Source organism: Rosa chinensis, chromosome 1, assembly GCF_002994745.2.
Source record: "Rosa chinensis cultivar Old Blush chromosome 1, RchiOBHm-V2, whole genome shotgun sequence".
NCBI lineage: Eukaryota > Viridiplantae > Streptophyta > Magnoliopsida > Rosales > Rosaceae > Rosa > Rosa chinensis.
Window position 1 is genome coordinate 33,491,855 of NC_037088.1, and position 20,682 is coordinate 33,512,536.

Below are 20,682 nucleotides of genomic sequence, written 5' to 3' on the forward strand. Positions count from 1 at the left end.
ATCAAGCAATTTCTTCACCCAACTACCCAAATTAAGGTGTGGTACTCTTGATGATGATTCCCTTGAGGCCTTGAGTGTCCAATCCCAAAAGATTGGAATTAACAAATGAAGAAGGGAAGAGGAGAGAGTGAGAGGTAATGGGTGAGTGAAAATGGTAAGAGATTTAAAAATGGTGGAGAGAGAGAGATGGAGGTGGGTTCGGCACTGTTGGAGAAGAAGGAAGATAGGATTTTTGGGATCTGGGGTGTAGTGGAGTGTGCGGCTGTTTTCTAGGGTGAGTGATATCTCTCAACAGAGGGCGAGGAGTGTGTATATATATATGGAGGGCTGGAAGTGAGAAAGATAATTATTGGTGGTAGGTCGTGAAGGAGGCGAGATGGAATGGGACAGGTGAAAGTAAGGTGAGGTGGCATCGTTTGATTGGTGTGCTGAAGAAAGAAAGAAATAGTGGCTGATAATGGATGGCACGTGCATGGATGGCTTATGGCTGATAATTAAACTTTAGTTTAATTAAACCAAAGTTTAATTAAACAAAGCTTAACTGCAGCTTCTTTCTACATTTTTTATTATTATTATTTTGTTTTTCTTTCTTTCTTCATAATCTCCTTCCCATCAGGACATAATTGCACACACTATTTTTGGCTCATCAGGTTCCGCCTTCTCGTTGACGTTGATCAAGGTTGACCGTGTCGACAATTTTTGTCCTTTTGTCTAAAACTCCAAGTAGCTCAAATTTCGCACAATTTCTTCCATAATCCACAACTCCGCTTATTTACTACAAAATAAATAAAAAATGGATTAATTACATAATAATTGACATGAGGATTAGCTTATTTATAGTGTTTTAGATACAATTACATACATAGAAATGCGTGTAATCATTGGCCCTCATAACAAAACCCAGGTTACCACTATAACCTTCGGACTTCAGACTATTTGGCCCTCGGAACAAGACAATTAAAGAAATCCCACACGATTCACAAATGTCACATCACAACTCCAAATCACTCTTTCAACAATATAAATCATCAAATATATTTTCGGCATCAGTAAAAGTTCAATTCAATAATATGAATGAAATCACCAAAAGTCTGCATATCACAATACCACACTATATATATATATATATATATATATATATATATATACATAGCCATCCACTCAAGGATGCCTACTAATACCAACTATAGTTCACATGCACCAATATAGAGAAATTCATTTTTATAATTAAAATCTTATTTTCATACCTGTGAACCGCAGTCCTATAAACCGTAGTCGATAGAGCTCATATCATTTAAAACAAATATTCATTTTTGAAAATGATTTACAATTATCAATTAATTCCGAATATTAAGTAACTCGGTTCATAAATGAACCACATGAGATTTACTCACCTCGAAATCCCACTACGTCTTCTCTTACAGCAGAGATATGGTATCGACTACTCTTCGTCAATCACCTAAGGAATGTACGTCACAACTTAGTACATGAATCAAAACAATTAAGTTTCGAACCCCCGTTTGTACTAAAATCCCGAAAGTAATGCCAATCGAGGCGAAACTTCATCTCCACCCTAGGTCTCTGGAATACTTATACGATCAATATAACAAAACTACAAGTTGATCGGACTGCCGGATCCTCACGGATCGAAAACCGAAACGAATCAAAAACCCTAAAACCCTAAAAATCAAAACTTGCATAAACGATTTCCAAAAATTATGTATTGTACATCAACATGTTCGTATAGGTGTGAAGATTGAAAAGAGCGACAAAAACTGTCCCTGGGGTGACTGGAAGTTGCTGGAAACCACTGCCATAGATGGGTGGCGACGTCGCCGTTAACCACCGAGTTAGGTGGTGAAACCTACAAGAAACTCTTCCTCTCAACATGCCCAAAAACATGCACAACTAGCACAAAGCCTGAAAACAAGTAGAATGGGTCGAAAATTACCTCGAAAGCCACTGAAATTGGAAAATTTTCCAGTTTTCCGGCGAGATTCGTTTATCCGTCCACGCTTCACTTCAGCTTGAGACCTTTGAGCAGCATGATCACCGTATTCAGGGGATTCTAGAAAGCTAGGTGGTTCAAGCTATGGTGGCCGGAGGAGGGAGAAACCGGCGTTGACTTAAAACTACCCTAAGATCGGGCTTCGCTTGTTGCGCCATTTAGCGGTGGAGATGGGCCGAGTTGCTGCCACAAACAGCTGCGCAAGGATGAGACGAAGATAATGGAAGTGGTTTCACGTCTAGAGGTGGCCGGACGGTGAAGAAATCGATGGGGAAAGATTTGAGGTGATTTCCGATAGGGGATAGAGAAAACGAGGGTCAGTTTCCAATTTTGGAAATGTGGCCTTCTTTGCAATTTCTGAAAGCTTTCGTCCTTTTATCAAAAATGGAAGTTTTTCCCGAATGCGATAACTTCTTCATATGAACTCTGATTTTTGCGTTCCACTTATGTATGAACTCATATCGACGCGCTCTACGACTTTCATGAAAGAAATTTTTACAGAATCCTAACGATAAAAAGTCAAACTTTGTAACCCCCTTAAAAACGTGTATTTCGAATAATTATTTGTCCTAAAATAATTCTACTCCACCCTCGAACCACAAAATCGTACTAACGAACATTTTATTAATTCTCAGAAATTTCAAGAAATTAATAACGAATGTTAAGAGTATTACAAGAGTAGCCTACCTCTTGAAGAGGGAGAAAATCAACGTAATATGATACTGGATAGTTACATCGACTATAGTTGAGAAAGTGGCAAAAAAGTAGAGCATTTTGAAGTGATATATCGGCGCGCCGATTAGAGATCAGGAGGGCCGTGGCCACCCCTAAATATCTTTCACAAGAGGAGAGCGAGAGCTCATTTTTGTGGCGTAGGGAATTTTTTTGTCATTGTACTTGACTAAGTTGATAACAGCTTAAAAGAGGCAATGAATAATAACCATTTTTTTTTTTACTCTTGTTTAGTTTAAGCCGAGTGATGATGTTCACATTATTCAACAATTCCTTATATAAAAATACTTATGATGAGGTATTGAAGAAATGAAACATATAGTATTAAAAGTTGACAATTGAGCAGAATTAGACCGAAGAAGTTCATTGCTGAAAACTTAATGGATTCTCTTCCCTTTAATATGACAGTCCAAAAATGGAATTGTTTTTGTGGTGATTTCTCATTAACTAATAGTGATCGAACAAGAACAGTATAATAGCTCTACAAGAACAGAATGCACCAAATCCAAACTTACAGTGGGCTTGGGTTATGGTGGTTTTTGCTGCATGGTTGCTGATGCACTATATGTGTGTTATGTATATGTGGTTGCTGCGTGGTCACATACATATATTTATGCATGGTTACTGCATGATCTTCTTCTCTCCTTTAGTTTGTAACTATTGCTTAGTGCTCACTTTGAGTACTTTACTTCATTTTGTTCTCAGAGAAGTTTTGATTCATATCCCCCTCTTTCTTCTTGTATTTTCTTTTCTTTTATTAATAACATAAAATAGAGGGACAGGCGGTGGGTTCCCAGTTGCGATGACCCCCTTTCTTTCGAGATTGTGGGTGGGTGCCAGTCACCCCAAATCGGCTATCGCAGAAGAACTAATATCGCCTAATCCTCTATATAATTTATAAAGAAAAACTTCTAACTAAAAGGCAACCAATCATTACTGGATGTTTTGTGTGGTGCGTACGTGGTTCATTAACCACTCTACCATGAGCTAGATATAGAGAAACAAGAGTTTTATTTGTAGTCATACCATAGTACAATGAAGGCCTTCCGATCACCCATAGACATTCAAGATGGAATGAAGGCCTTTGAAATTTGATCACATTCCAAAGCAGCAGTGCAGTGATGATGTTGATCCTAAATCCTGATAAACAGCTGTCAAGGTTACTTCCTCAACGACTACCAGAACAGCAATCTAGCTAGTTATATAGGAACAGAGCTAGCATCAGGTACTACAGTTTTCTTCATTTTAATTGGAAACTCTGCTAGAAAGGGATCTCCATACATTCAGCAGCTTACCCTGAATAAGATATCTGCATTTCTTCACAAGTTGCCATTTCTCTCTGAGTGGAGAAATTATGAACAAAAATAGAGCAAAAGCTGAAGAAACCCCCGTAACAAGGAATAAACCACAAAAGCTGCTGAGATTAAGAGTATTGGGAGGACTTGTTGTGTCCTCAGACATGTGATTTCCATTATAATGAAACCAGGCCTTTTCCATCTCTAAAAGCTTTCCTTCTTCTCTCAATTTTTCAATTTGCGTTGACATGTCTTGTGCCAATTTCGAGCCTTTAGGGAAAGCCTGTATCCAAAAGGTGAAAACAAAATTACGAATCAGCTTATAATAAAAGACAACTTTCTTTATTTTATTTTATTTTTATTATAAAGGCATAATAATTTTGGTAATTTTGTACTTGCATATCTGTTAATAAATGAAAAATACACACGTGATGCTTTTTTGCTAGTTTCAGTGATGTTCCAATATCTATGTTGTTGAATAAAGGAGCATGGATGCAAAAATTAAGGAGGTTAATTACTCACAAAGCCAAAACCATTGGTAGTAGACTCGGTTTTAATCATGGAGTAGCCCTCAGAATACTTTGCAAGGAAGACCTTAATGTATGGTACCTCGTCAACAATAGCAGAAACACCACCATGCTTACTCCCTCTTGATAAAGCATCAGCATATGCTTCAACCGAACGATAAGGTTTAGCCCCACTGAAATTCAAGTACTCTACAGCATTTGCGGTGATGAATGAACCAGACTGGTAACCTATGTAGTGTCCTCCGGCATTTAATTGCATTTGTTTAACTGTCATCATTGATGCTAAAGTTGCAGTGTAACTAGAAGTCAATATAAGAACTACAAAAACCCATATGACGACTACAAACTTTGCTGAATTGTTCAACAACTTCTCCCCTGTAACATAAAAAATTTCAGTTTCAAGTGTTGCATGCATAAAACAAGAGTTGTATGAAATTATGAATCATAGTCCATCTCATTTAACTTAAGCATCTTTGAAACTTATAAACTATATGATTAACTGGAATTTTGTTCATTATCTTAATGGATGAATTGTAATCTGCACTAGTGCAAGAGCAGCCTATTGTATACTTGATGAACAAAGAATCATTTTGACATATGAGAATAGATTTATCAAAAGTTTGTTAAGAACTCATATACGAATTATAAGACTAAACATTTCTCATCAACAGATACTCAACTTTATTTAATAACTGTAAACTTTTTTAGAAATTGTGATCAAAATCTTAGATTTACCATAATGGCAAATTGGCAAGTACTATTGGTTGAACCGTCAAATCTTTCTAGAGAATAAAATCTAGAAGTGAGATATTTCACTTACTATGAGCAAACACTAGGGTTGAAAAGGAGAACCAGAATATTGTTCCAATTTGCTGTGATAATGTGCCCTGGAATTCTGTGTTTGTAGGACGCTCAATTACCCACACAACAAAACCAGTTAGCATAAATAAACCAGCACTTGTCATCCAAAGATCTGCTGAAAGAGGTCTTAAGAAAATCCACATGTTTTCCTTTTCATTTGCTACTAGCATTCCCACGCCCAAGTCAGAATATGGTACTGTAAAATCAACATATAACGATCTGTTTGATGTGATTGTCGTATCTCCAACAACAGCATCGTATACCTGGTCTCCAACAACGCTCCAATCAGTACAGCAGGAAAACAAGATAATAATTAAATTACAAATTTCCACATATAATGAGAATAATTAACAAAAATGTTGAAAATAAACTTTATGTTTAAGAGAATCGTACAAGTGTGAAATGTATGTGAGGGTTTGGTTAGATTCATGTATCATATCTTCAAAATCATATATTTTACATTCTGGCATATATTTATCTCAAAATACCAAATCAAGCGTACCTGGAGATAAACCTGGTAAACAAGATCATTGTACCTCCCAGCCGAAAGTTCATTAGCATTCTCAAATGGGATAAACTCATATTGTACTTTATAGGGCAATCCTCTTATTGCAGTTTCAAACACATCTATACAGAAGCCTGTGAAATATGTTTTATTGGTTTGGAAGTCATGTTTCACATGCACAAGTTCCTCAAACCCTCTCTTTGGGGGAACACCAACTCTTAATTTTGTTTCACTCAATTTCCTCTTGGAACCTTTCGTAATGGTTGATGATCCTCCAGGCCATATGACAGTTTCCAGATCACTGGTGGAAAGTAAATTTCTTTTGCTTTTAAGGGACTGTGATTCTTTTGTTTTTTCTTCTTCAAAAGTCAAAATTCCAATTCTTCTCTCCCCCTTCCCTATCACATTTACTATCTCAAGTTTGTCTGCAATTAGCTTCTGCTTTGGATACTGAATTTCACCACTTAATCCTTTAACCCTACTTTGCAGTATTTCTTCACGAAGCACACTTCCAGGCTTAGAGGATTTAATATCGTTTAAATCCTTTCGATTTAGACTTGTAGAAATTTTAATCCGTGACCTCTCAACTGCTTCTGCGAGGATCCAAGTTGAATCATATGCCCAGATTGCATCAGCACTTAATTCCAGTACTTCCATATGGGACTCCTCGATGTACAATTTTCTCCTCAATCTAGAAGTAAGATTATGGAGGCTCCTTGAAGTTGGAATATGCGACTTCAACCCCAGCACTCCTTGCATTGATTCAATCACAGCAGAATCCATAGAATTCAAGAAATTCAAGCTTGTTGATGTCAGAATCCAAGCATACCCTTCACTCATCATTCCTAGCTTCTTTGCATCCATAAAAAGCCGAGGTACAAGAAAATGTGAGATATGCACCACAAATACTGTATTGTCTAATGCCTTTAGCTTTTGAAGCTCTTCAATGATTTGTTCAGTAGTTGAGGAAACAGAAATGGAACTTATATATGAAATATAGACATTTTTCTCTTGGAAGGAATTGATCAAAGATGGAATTATGTCACTTGCATGATTTGTCATCTCATATAGAAGGATAACATTTCTCCATGTGAAGATTTCAATAAGAGCAGTGATCCCTGTAACCTGCAAAGTTTCATCCTGTGTGACCTCAACAAAGAAGGGATTTTTGTCGGTCAGAGGAGGGGCTAGACTAGGTTGAGATAGAGACAATATAGGGACTTCAACATCTTCTCCTAAATCCGCTAATAGGTTTGCTTCCATTCTTGTTTGTGCACCAATTATTGCTTCCACTTTGATGTTATTCAAAAGATCAAGAGCTGCATTAGGAAGAGTTTAGGCTGATTAATTAGGATTTTGACAGAGCTAACTTGTGATTCTTGGTAATTATAAACATGGTAACAAGTTTCCAATCATGACTGCAAGTCTATATAGCTGAACAAGCAGAATCAAATTCAAAAAAGTCTTCCAATTTCCATATTATTCTGGAAAGGGACAATTGATAACATAATTGGGATTTCCTTGGCAGTCAATAAAGATAGAACAATAAATGAAATATACGTAAAAAATGTTAGCAAACAGGTCCTAAATATTAAAGTTGATGATAAGTTCTTCCAATTTGTATATTGCCATACACTACGAAAATTCCAAACAGCTAGTGATCAAGATGCATTTAAAACACATAGCACTCTACAAAAGTAAACTTTATAGAATATCCCATTAAATAAGAATAGCTTACCAGCTGATAGAGCATGTAGATGTTTTCCACTGGAGTCTCTACTGTGGAGTACCACTCTTGTGCTGTAATTATTATGCAGATGATAAAAATCTGACAGAGCCGTCGAAATGCAGCCGAGTACAATCTTTCCTTCCCTTGATTGCATATCCAGAATCACACCGACACGAACTTCTTCCACAGTTAGCGGATTATTATCATAATGCATTAATTCTTCATTACTTTGAGCAAAAATGTCACCGAGGAGGCAAAAGGTCACAAAGGATAGGCAGAAAATGGTTTGCTTCTTCCCTTGAAACTCCATATGTTTCACCAACTGTTTGATTAAATGTTCTCTTCTTTAACAATGTTCAACTAACCATGGGGCATCAAGTAGGCAATCAAAATTCAAAGTTGAAAATGCGATTCAGAAAATTTAGAAGAAAAGAATCAAATCAAACTGATATACAAATCCAAATCTACCAAATATAACATATGCATATGAGAATCCAAAACCGAACAAATTCAAATTTGACAAATCAAACTTTCAGATACTAAGCTTGGATACCACGAAAGCTATCCTTATGATTGAATTGAACGAATATTGGGATCAAATTCAAAACGAAAAAGTCATGTTGGAAACCGTAAATTACTGACCGAACTGAGCTGCGAGGAGCAAAGTGCAAAGCATCAAGGATTAGAGAGAGTCGACTGTTCCATCGGAACGGTGCGCATTTGAAGATCTGAATCAATAATTCGGAAGTCTAGCTATGAGTCGTCAGAGACGCTGAACTTCTGGAGCTCCGCCTTCGACGACTCACTGGCGTAGAGCAGTGGCGGACGCAGGAATATATATCTCCGGGGGCAAGGTGGAAGTCTAAAATATTTGCACCAAAATGGGAAGCAGAGGAGTGCAATCAAAGAAACAGTATTTAATATATTATGATGCTCGTTTGAAGAATCTCTCTATCTTTAATCTTTCACAGCTGCAATTTTAAATAGAAAAAAGTAATTTAATTTAATCAACAAAGTCATCGATTTGGAAAGTAAACTAGAAGATGAAGAACTAACCTTCAAGATCATCAATCCAAGACTGAGTTGCAAAAGGGCAGAGATTGCATGAAGACTCAAAGAGTCGAAGTCGGACTCAATCGAAGAAAGTCTGCAAGTATTGAGTTTGTTGTTTGTTTGGGGAATGGAGATTCTCAGTGGAACCAAAAGAATGGGAAATGGGGTCGTATGGGTCTCTGGGATAGTGCTTTGGTGAAACAGAACAGCACCATACGTCCATACGTCCATACATATCAACACTCAGGAGAGTTCTGGAATACGCATGCTGCAACGTACAGCCGGTCAAACCAGTGTACGTGGAGCGCCACAATCCACAGCTTTTCAATCCTTGGGGCAAGGTGTAATTTCACAGTAACGGAACGTTAATCGTAAAATTTTGAACCGTTACGGTAAAAGACGGGAGACTCTAGATAATTCACAGCGACGCCCAAACAAGGAATTTGATGAAGACAATGGAGCATAGCGAAAGGGAAACACTTGAATTGAAAAAATAAGGGTAAGGCCAAGAGCCTCAGAAAAAGGGTATCGCCTGAGCAGAAGTGCGAAGGGCGGAGTTTCTCTCCACCGGCTCTCACGACAGGAGAGAGGAAACCCAGAGCGAGAGGAAGGGGAATAACGGAGCCCCCTGTTTCATTATAGCCTTTGCAGAAACGATATCAAGATTCAATATTCAAGGTCGCGGTCCAAGGCATAGCCGTTGCAGAAACCATACCAATATCGATGGTGTAGGGGTTGAGGAGATGCTGTAAGATCTCCGGTTAGATTTCCCCTCATCTTGGGCGGTAAGTGCTTGTTAATGGTTTGGGTCTCCAATCTTTAGATGGAAAGAGAAATAACTTTTGGCCAAATTCTGTAGCAGTTTTGAGTAATTAAATTTGCAGAAGAAAAGGCTAGCAACGTCAGTCTCGCCTTTATCAGAAACCAAACATATCTGAAGCATATATTTAAAAAATAAAAATAGAATTCCGGGTTGAAGCTTTTTCATTTTAGCGTTTTGCTTTGTGGGTTGTGGGTAACGTTTAGATTGTCTCCCACTACCTTATGTTCGGTGGTCGGCCCTTCCCAAGACAATGCTTTGTGATTTTGTCACGCCAGGATTCATATTCATCTTAACCCTAGCTAGAAGCGAATAGCTGATTGGTATTCCCTTTCCTTTCAGACCTTTCCCTTTCCCAGCTAGCTCTTCATCTCTCTGTAATTCTTTTTTTTTTTTTTTACATGTTTTCATGTATCGTAAGAGACAGAGAGAGACACACAGATACAGAGGTGTGTGCGCGCGTTTGGCCTAATAAACATGCAGAGACGGCCGAAGTTTCCCGCCATGCTTTTAATGCGTGTGAATCACAAGTCGTGAATAATCAGTATTCCTGTTGTGTTTTTCACTTACCAGCTTGATAGTCGATAAGTCTGACCAACCAACTGATCAAATGCTACTCTTGTTTGTCACGCCCCAAACCGGACGAGACAACGACCGCTTGCTATAAACTTAATGAATGACAGAAGCAAGCCAGGCCTAACCAATGAATTTGCATAAGAAATTCTTTAAACTACTCACTTAACAAAAACGACACAGTAAGTAATCTCCTTATTAAATAATCCTTGCAATAGAAACATAGCCACGAAACTTCGTATGGAAGGGAAATCCTAAAAATAAATAAATAAACTCTCCATATCACGAATGGGCAAAAACGTGCAATTAGCTATTCTCACGCACCCTTCCACGCAGCTCTAGCTTGGCAAAGGTATTATTCTAATTCCTCAGACCGACTAGCCGCTCTATGCCGATACTTTGTGTCACCTGCTACGTCCTCTTCCTCTATGTCTGAGAATAATAAGAGAAAGAAATATATGTTGATGAGCTCAGGAGCCCAGTAAGCAAACTTTATCTTAACTAGCTGGATCAAGCATGGCATGGAATAAAAGAAGGAAAGACTCCACCAATTAAGATAAAAAAAAAAAAAAACAAATGCTGTAAGGTAGAAAGCATAAATGAAAGCTTAAAAGTCTCATAGAATTCTTACTATATATAGTGTAACAAGTGATCTCAAATCGACAATGGTTAAACTATGACCACCCTTAACCCCGGTGGTTAGGTCCAATACCCACATAACACCCCGTGGTCGGGTCCAAAGTAATACCAAAGATTGGTTCTGGCGCCAGACATTTCTTACCCACGTTTACCCCCGTGGTCGGGTCCATAACCCACACTTAACCCTGTGGTTAGGTTTCTAAAACAACATAGTCAACCTTAACAGTACTTCAAGAATAGAGCAACAGGAGTCTTGCCGAGCTGCAAATATTGAATATAAAGACATGTATGGAGTAGGCGTGTGTCTGTGCTTGCGTACAGATATAAGTGTGTGTCTATGTAAATAAATGTGTGTGTGTAGTGTGTGTATTTATATACATATAAGTAAATTGTGCAGAGCATAGAAGTTTAGCTAACGGCATGCTTCCTTATGATAATTATATGATTATACATGAGTGCTAACTATGATATTACTATAGTGCAATGCACACCTCTATACTTGTAATTGTGCAGAACAGTGCTTCATTGCCAAGTAGACAATAGTCTAAAAATTCAATAGTGTTTTAGGAAATTGGAGAGTGAATGGAAATTGGAGAGTGAATGAGTGATTTATTCTTCTCACAATGGAGGGTTTATATAGGGATACAAAGTAGTGTGAATTACCCTACAAACAATATCATATTTGTTACCAAACTTCTCCACTTCTCAAGTGCTTACCAAACATTTAGACATTTACTACAACAAGTGCTTACCAAACATACTCCATGATGTAGACATTTATACATTTACTACAACACTCCCCCTTGGATATTTCATGTTAAGAGTAATGTCTTGGTGGTGCTCTTCTAAGTTGCCTCGTTAAAAACCTTGCCAAGAAATAAAACCCTGTGAGAAAAAACAACCTTGGTCGAAGGAGAAAAAGAGTACAACGCGCGTTGAGTGTGGAGTTTGCTTCTGGATAATCCCCCTGATTTAGACTCCTCGTGGTGCTTCTCTCGTTGCCTCATTAAAAACCTTGCCGAGTAACAAAAACCCAGTGGGACAAAAATAACCTCGGTCGAAGGGGAAAAAGAGCACAACACACCCTTCACGCTTCGAGACGAACATATAGACATCTCCCCCTGATGTCTGCGCCTCCCCCTGATGACAACGATCATGGGAGTTCAGATAATTTCCGCAAGCCAATTCTTGCCACATGTTTCTCGAACGTGGATTTGGGCAATGACTTAGTGAACAAGTCTGCCACATTGTCCTCAGATCGAACCTGGTTTACTTTGATCTTGAAGAGCTTCTGTTGTTGCTGATTATAGAAGAATTTGGGCGATATATGCTTGGTGTTGTCGCCTTTGATGTAGCCTTGCTTCATTTGTTCAATGCAAGCAGCATTATCCTCATAAATGCTCGTTGGCTTATCTGTGGTAGACTTCAAACCACAATTGCTTCGAACGTGCGTAACTATGGATCGAAGCCATATACATTCACGAACTGCTTCGTGAAGAGCAATAATCTCTGCATGATTTGAAGAGGTAGTGACTAGGGTCTGCTTTGTAGACCTCCAAGATATCGCGGTCTTTCCCATGGTGAAAACATAACCAGTTTGGGAGCGACCTTTGTGTGGGTAAGAGAGGTACCTAGCATCAGCAAAACCTTCAAAAACACTTATATCGTTTTGGGATGAGGAGAGGGAATGCAGTCCACCATGTGTGGCGTTCCTGACACTTGATGGGTCCGAATCCATCTTCTTTCTGTAGGGATAGAACAAGCCCATATCGATCGTACTACTTAGGTATCGAAAGATATCTTTAACACCAGTCCAATGGCGTCGTGTTGGCGCAGAGCTATATCTAGCTAGCAAGTTCACAGCGAATGAGATGTCCGGTCTCGTGCATTGTGCTAAGTACAATAATGCACCTATTGCACTTAAGTAGGGCACTTCTGCCTCTAGCACTTCTTCATCGTCATCTTTTGGACGAAATGGATCCTTCTTTGGATCAAGACTACGGACGACCATTGGGGTGCTTGAAGGCTTAATTTTGTCAGAGTTGAAACACCTAAGCATCTTTTGGGTATAAGCTGATTGATGAATCAGGATACCATCTCTACGGTGCTCAAGTTCTAAACCAAGACAAAACCGTGTTTTCCCAAGATCTTTCATCTCAAACTCGGATTTCAAGTGTTCAGCGGTTTCCCTTAATTCTTTAAGGGTGCCAATTATGTTCATGTCATCGACATAAACCGATACTATTGCAAATCCGGAACTTGTCCTTTTTATGAACACACATGGGCATAGTTCGTTGTTGACATATCCCTTACCAATCAAGTAGTCACTTAGACGGTTATACCACATCCGTCCGGATTGTTTCAATCCATATAGTGAGCGTTTCAATCTAATTGCAAACGCGCTCCGTGGATTAGAGCCACTTGATTTGGGTAATTGAATTCCATCTGGAATCTTCATGTATATTTCCGTATCTAGATCCCCATATAGATATGCAGTAACCACATCCATAAGCTGCATGTTCAGTTTTTCAGAAACTACCAAACTGACAAGGTAGCGGAACGTAATAACGTCCATTACGGGAGAATAGGTCTCCTCGTAGTCGATTCCAGGGCGTTGTGAGAAGCCTTACGCCACAAGGCGAGCTTTGTATCTTACAATCTCGTTTTTCTCATTACGCTTTCTAACGAATACCCATTTGTGACCAACTGGTTTGGTGTTGGGTGGTATTGGTACAATTTTGCCAAATACCTTTCTTTTCGTTAGAGAATCAAGTTCTGCCTGGATCGCATCTTTCTATTTTGGCCAATCAGCTCTACGTTGACATTCATCAACAGAGCGTGGTTCGATGTCATCGGTCTCAATAATCTCACGCGCCACTGAATACGCGAATACATCATCAATGATGATGGAGGTTCTTTCCCAGGTCCCATGTACACTAGTGTAATTTACAGAGATCTCTACGTTCTCAAGAATAGGTTCTGACATTGAGGCGTCACCCAATGATGTCTCTTGGACATAACCATAATCCGGAACATTCTCATGGGACAGATTTTGAGTATCGATGATCAAAGGATTTGTTTGTGCCTTATTCGCTCTTTTTCTAGGGCGAGTATCCTTTGAACCAATTGGTCTACCGCGCTTCCTTGCGGGACCTGCGGCCATAGATGCCACATTATTGCCATGTTGGGCAATGGTGCCATCTCCTGGCGTCATAGGAGTGGCGTTATGTCCATTGTTCGGGACATCAATCCTTGCAGGCACGTTTATAGCAGGTATGTGTGATCTCGTCACTTTAGCAACATCAGAAAACGCATCAGGTAGAGTATCTGCTACGTTCTGGAGCTCGATTATTCTTCGCACTTCAAGTTCGGACTGTGCGGTACGGGGATCGAGATGAGACATAGTGGGGACAGACCACGACAATTCCTGTCGTTCCTATTGAACATCTGTGTTCTTATCTCCCCCTAACGCTGGGAAGACTGTCTCATCAAAGTGACAATCCGCAAATCTAGCGGTAAAGAGATCGCCTGTCAAGGGTTCAAGATAGCGGACGATAGTTGGAGATTCATATCCAACATAAATGCCCATTCATCGTTGTGGACCCATCTTAGTACGCTGTGGCGGCGTAATAGGCACATAAATAGCACACCCAAAAATGCGTAAGTGCGAGATATCAGGCTCGTACCCAGTCACTAGCTGTAACGCAGAGTAAGATTGGGTTGCAGTGGGTCGTAGACGAATTAGCATCGCTGCATGTAATATTGCATATCCCCAAGCAGAAACAGGAAGATTGGTGTGCATTACCAATGTCCGTGCTATCATCTGTAGTCGTTTGATAGCAGCTTCTGCGAGACCATTTTGAGTATGAACATGGGGAACTGGATGCTCTACATCAATCCCTAGTGACATGCAATAGTCATCGAATGTTTTCGATGTAAACTCCCCAGCATTATCAAGTCGAATTGACTTAATTGGATGGTCAGGGTAGTGAGCCCGTAGACGGATAATCTGGGCGAGGAGTTTAGCATAAGCAGCATTTCGAGTGGACAACAGCGTGACATGTGACCAGCGTGTCGACGCATCAACTAATACCATAAAGTATTTGAAAGGTCCGCATGATGGTTGAATTGGTCCACAGATATCCCCTTGGATTCTCTGTAAGAACGGAATGAGTATTTTAGGATCCTTTGCATAGGACGGTCTCAGTCCTAATTTCCCGAAGGAACAGGCTTTGGAAAATGAGCGAGGGGCCTTAGAAGCAACCAATGAGGATTTTGGTTGGGCCTGAGCGTCTGTAGCGCTATTAGAAGCAAAATGTGTGACTACATCTCCCTCTATGGCGTTGTAGCCATTGGGAGGAACAATCATGGCGTTATGCTCATGGTTGGTGTCATTACATGGGACTTGGGCAGCCCTATGGCGCCCCAAGACGGCTGCAGCACCAGATGCTACAATCGTTGCGGTCTTGTTAAGTCCAGGAATCAATTCTCGATTCTTGCTTCTTCTCACTCTGAAGAATGGATGTCCGTGTGAAGTCTTTAGTATACGGAGCATCATATCACGACCAGGGTGCCCTAATCGGTCATGCCAAAGCCAATATGTGTCAGAATCCAAGAGATCTTCTCTTATGACATTATTGGATTCAATTGGTCGAATTGTAGTGACATAAAGTCCACTAGATTGACACATAAGTTTCTCTAAGATGCGCTTTCGTCCGCAATCATTAGAGGTAATGCAAAGGAACTCTTTTCCGTTCTCAGTATGCGTTTCCGCATGGAATCCGTTGGCTCTTAAATCTTTAAAACTCAATAAGGTTCGATTTGCCTTAGGAGCATAGAGAGCTTCAGTGACTTTAATCAAGGTGCCATTTGGCAATAGGAATTGGGCCATTCCATGTCCTTGAACTAAACCTGATGGCCCAGCCATCGTAGTCACAGTGGAATATGTAGGCAACATCTCTAAGAATAATTGCCTATGTCGTAGAATGGTGTGCGTAGTCGCACTATCTGCGAGACATTGTAGTTCATCCATTCCTTAAAAGAAAAGCTTGTAATTAAAAAAAGGAGTCATAAAGGAAAGAACTCAACTTTTATTAATAAGCCAAACGGAATTACATCATCGTTTCTTTCACCAAAGAAAATGTAATCCAATAAACTTAGTTAATGCAAAGCAATGGTAGTCGTCTAACTCCTTTCGGTAATTCCAATGCAAAGGTGACCAGGTGAGTAGAGAGATGTTGGTAGAGCAAAGCTCGCTTAAGTACCATTTATCTCAAAACCTTCCTTGACATCACAATTACATTGAGTACGCCTACTTTGAAGAAAGATTAATACCATTGGCATCTACTACAGGATAATGTGGCGATTGCCTATATCTCTTGGAAAATGAAAAGACTTAATCAAAATCACCAGTTTCTGGGTTTTTATTTTTGTCGTCTTCCACCCTTAGATCGAGATTACCATCTTGATCTTCTTGTTCCATGTAATTTGCCTCCCTTGCTTCACGATACACCTTGTATGCGTTTGCAACATTCTGGGATGCTTTACATGCCCTTGCCCAATGTCCAGGTAGTCCACATCGGAGACAAGCATCATTATGGTCAGGTTCCCTTGATCGAGGTGCTTTAGGAGCACTTTGAAAACGGTTGTTTCCCTTGGTGGTGTTACCACCATAACCGGAGGCTTGGCCTCGCTCTCTCTTCACACGTTTACCTCCACGGTTCCGTGCACGCCTATCTTGGCGGTTTCCTTCCTCTTTAGGGCGAGAATATGGACCTGAACGTCCAGAATTATCCCTACTCTTAGGGTTTCGCTCCTTGCGTCCTCCCTTGGAGGTGCGACTATAATTAGACTCAGGAATTGACTTGGTTCCCACGGGTCTAGAGTTATAGTTCTTCACAAGTATGTTGTCGTGCTTTTCAGCTACGTTCATGACACCAATTAGCTCATGAAATCTTGTGATGCGTCTAGCATTGATATCAATTCGATAGTTCTTAGCTATCATCAATGCAGAGACAGGGAAGGTGGAGAGAGTCTTCTCGATCAACATCGTATCAGTGATTTGCTGTCCACAGAATTCCATCATAGACTTGATACAAAGTGCTTCCGAATTGTAGTCAAGAACAGTCTTGAAATCACAGAAGCAGAGGCTATTCCATCTCACTTCTAAGTCGGGAAGCAGGGAATCACGGACGTTGTCAAAACGCTGCTCGAGTTCTACCCATAGCTTTCTTGGGTCTTCCTCATTGAGGTACTCATTTTGGAGCGCGTCATTCATGTGCCTTGTCATGAGAATGATGGCTTTTGCTTCATTAGCCTCTCTCTTTGCTCTATTTGCTTCAAAAGCAAGAGCTTGTTGAGGAGTAAGCACGTCCTGACTTGGCTCTTGGATCGTACTCAGGATCCCATCAGCCTTAAGATGCTGGCGCACATCACGGATCCACTTGTGGTATCATGCACCTGTTGTCTCTAGTGGGTTGAAGCTCAACTTGTTCAGGTTACTCATCCTGAAGAACAACAAGAAAATAGGGTTAGTTTCGGAGCGAAAAAGGCTACCACGAAAAACTATAAACTTTCTGAGCGTAATCGCTTTCAAGAAATTAGGGATTTTCTGAGCGTAGTCGCTTCCAAGAAAATCTTGATTCCAAGAGGGGTTTTGGATTAAATCGAAACAATGATGTATGTGGTCGATTATTTTCTTCTCAACAAACTCTAAGTTTGGAGGACTCTACAAGCTCCAAGCTTAGAGTGAGCACGAACCCCCACAGTTTGGCCTTTTGGTCTCCCCTATGAAGAAGAAAAGGGGGTAGAATAAGGGATGTTGGAAGTCCCCGTGAAAAGAAGAGAAAAGTAATAAAAACTTCAAAAACGGAAACTTTTAGAAAAGTTTACCTTAAGAATTGGCTGGAAAGTCGCTCGAAAAGTGGCCGGAAAGTCGCCGGAAAAGTCACCGGAAATTGTTAGGCTCGGCCGGAGGTGCTGCTTTCTTTGGCCGAAGAGTTCAGGTCTCAAAACAACTCCGATAAGGCTAAAATTCAGAGGTCAGATAGAAGAGACAGAGATGAACAATGTTGTTGAAGAACGTATTTTGATCAGAGGTCCCGAACAAAATTTTTAGGGGCGTGCAAGCAGGCTGATCTGCACAGGAACAAGCATGCTGAACAGCTCCAAATTTGAATGATGTATAGGTCTTAAAACTACTCCAACAGGGCTGAAATTTGGATATCAGATAGAAGAGACAGATATGAACAACATTGATGAAGAACGTATTTTGATCAGAGGTCTCGAACAAAACGTTTAGGGGCGTGCAAGCAGGCTGATCTGCACAGGAACAAGCATGCTGAACAGCTCCAACTTTGAATGATGTACAGGTCTGAAAAATACTCCAACAGGTCTGAAATTTGGAGGTCAGATAGAAGAGACATAGATGAACAACATTTATGAAGAACGTATTTTGATCAGAGGTCCCGAAAAAAACGTTTAGGGGCGTGCAAGCAGGCTGATCTGCACAGGAACAAGCATGCTGAACAGCTCCAACTTTGAATGATGTACAGGTCTCAAAACTACTCCAACAGGGATGAAATTTTGAGGTCAGATAGAAGAGACAGATATGAACAACGTTGATGAAGAATGTATTTTGATCAGAGGTCCCGAAAAAAACGTTTAGGGGCGTGCAAGCAGGCTGAGGTTAGGGCTCGTGCTGATAACGTGTTTTAGGAAATTGGAGAGTGAATGGAAATTGGAGAGTGAATGAGTGATTTATTCTTCTTACAATGGAGGGTTTATATAGGGATACAAAGTAGTGTGAATTACCCTACAAACAATATCATATTTGTTACCAAACTTCTCCACTTCTCAAGTGCTTACCAAACATACTCCATGATGTAGACATTTATACATTTACTACAACAAATAGAACAAAATTGAAAACTATATATCACGACTTGCATCAGGAACACAAAAAAAAAAAAAAAAAACGGCATGCTTGATCCATATTAGAATTTCCAGCAGAACTCAAATATCCCACACTTCCAGAAATCAAACAATTAACTTGATTCTCTACCTCAAGCTGAGCGGAAGCATTTCAATAAACCCAAATTTAACAACTGAAAGGAAACATCAACTAAGGTAAAGATCACTTACAGTAATGTAGGCTAAGCACCCCCCTCAAATCCCCACCAACCTTCTCAGCCTAAGACAATTATATGAATTCCATGAGTACTTATAAAGTCATCTCCCAGAATTCATCACTAGAATACCCAGATTTGGATTTCGTTGAAAGACCTTAAAATGATGGCAATTCCATAATCGAATGCGTCTAAAATACACAATGAAGCCTTACTAAGGGGATTCGAGCACGAATTTACCTTTGGCACCCAATCTTGAAGTTCCTCTTCTTTCCCAAATCTCTAACTCCGTCTTCTGTGTCTATCAAAAACCCAACCGTGAAATCAGAAAATCACGATGGCAATAAACCCTCCTATGGTCCTTCCTAGTGGCCAAATACCAAAAAGCCCTTAAACAAACCCTTTTTTTTTTACCCCGGTTGTTACATTGTTTGACATCATCTTGCTCTGGAGCCTCGGGAACTTTCATTGCAACTTCAAAGGTGATATTTTGTCGTGGTTTCCTTGTTCAACTTTCATTATAGGTGTTTTCTACAACGCGTTGTTGTAGATAGTGGTACTAACTTCTGACTGAAGACATCTCTCTCTTTCTCCCTTTCAAACACAAACTTGACTTCTCACTACCTGACGAAGATGGATACTCTGTTAAAAGGTCAAAGATTATATTCTAGAGATTGCAAGCAAGACTTAACCCCTTGTGATTGGGTCTGATTCTACCAAAATTATAGGTGAAACAATCAAAATAAGTACAGTGAGAAAAGTAAACTTGCAATCTATAACATCTTATAAGGTCCATAAAATTTCCAACAGTTAACGACTGATAGAAGTAGATGAGTGTACCTTTCAATATCTGAAAGAGATGGGGAATAAAACCTGCTAGATCAAAATACAGAATGCAAAACCTCCATTCTGGGTTGATATCACTTCACAGTAAAGCAATGAAGTGGAACAAAGCTACCGAAATTTCCGAGGTGGCTGGCTGGACTGGAGACTGCAGTTGTTGAGAAAATTCAAAATTGGATTTTACATAAAGGTGTTGGTGACCTGATCGAGAAAAAAATGCTAGTTATTTATTGTAGACACAAGAAATTTAATGAAAAATACAATTCATTAAATAAATCGGTCAATCTTTGAAATTTTGACTAAACAAGCTTAGTTGGCACATGGGTCCTACAAAAAGGCACACGTGGCTCATATGTCACCAAAATTATGTGAGCTTCGAGGATGACACATGTCAAAACAAGAGTGATCCATTTGTTGAATGATGTGGAAGCATCAATTGTGGAAGCTTCAAATTATCGCTGATTGATTGTTGCTCGAGTTAAGTATTTAAAGCGGATCAATCGCATTCAACTGATTGATCTCGATGAAAATCAAGTATTAAATACAAATATCGATCAGATTAAATTGTTTAATTCTGATTGAAATCAAGTATTAAATTCAAATATCAATCAGATTAGATTGTTTAATTCTGATTGAAATCGGGCATTAAATCAAATCGAAATTGATTGTCATATTCCTTAGATAAAAGATAATTAAATCAATCAATTAAAACTGATTGATTTAATTACGCAATTACGGAATGTGATTAATGCTATGTCATCGAGACGCCGATACTATAAATACCCCCTCTCAGATCAAGAGAAGGACTTCGGCCGGAGAGAAAAATCACTCCCAAAGTTCATAAGTCTTCAAGCGCGTGAAGAGCCTTCAAGCTGCCAAATAGTCGGTTCATCACCAACCTCAAGTCAAAGCACTCGTCACGTGTCAACCCTCGTGGCCATTATACTACTCAAGATCAAGCATCAATCGCC

At 39.6% G+C, this 20,682-nt stretch overlaps 1 protein-coding gene across 5 annotated transcripts; it reads right to left on the bottom strand.

The window, feature by feature from the left end:
- Positions 1-693: 693 nt before the first annotated feature.
- On the bottom strand, positions 694-9,669 carry LOC112186436 (glutamate receptor 1.4). Of its 5 annotated transcripts, none has more exons than XM_040509049.1 (8): positions 8,714-9,666; positions 7,667-8,628; positions 5,926-7,247; positions 5,383-5,686; positions 4,558-4,937; positions 4,036-4,318; positions 3,767-3,880; positions 694-775 (listed from the first exon to the last, which is right to left on the bottom strand). In XM_040509049.1, exons 2-8 carry the CDS (start codon positions 7,965-7,967, stop codon positions 729-731), a joined length of 2,751 nt encoding a protein of 916 aa, XP_040364983.1. In that variant the 5' UTR covers positions 7,968-8,628; positions 8,714-9,666; the 3' UTR covers positions 694-728. The 5 variants fall into 5 exon arrangements, with proteins under 5 accessions (XP_040364983.1, XP_040364941.1, XP_024180650.1 ...); XM_040509007.1 differs by lacking the exon at positions 694-775 and having other exon boundaries at positions 3,601-3,880; positions 7,667-7,979; positions 8,300-8,628; positions 8,714-9,667; XM_024324882.2 differs by lacking the exon at positions 694-775 and having other exon boundaries at positions 3,601-3,880; positions 7,667-8,017; positions 8,300-8,628; positions 8,714-9,667.
- Between the last annotated feature and the right edge of the window lie 11,013 nt (positions 9,670-20,682).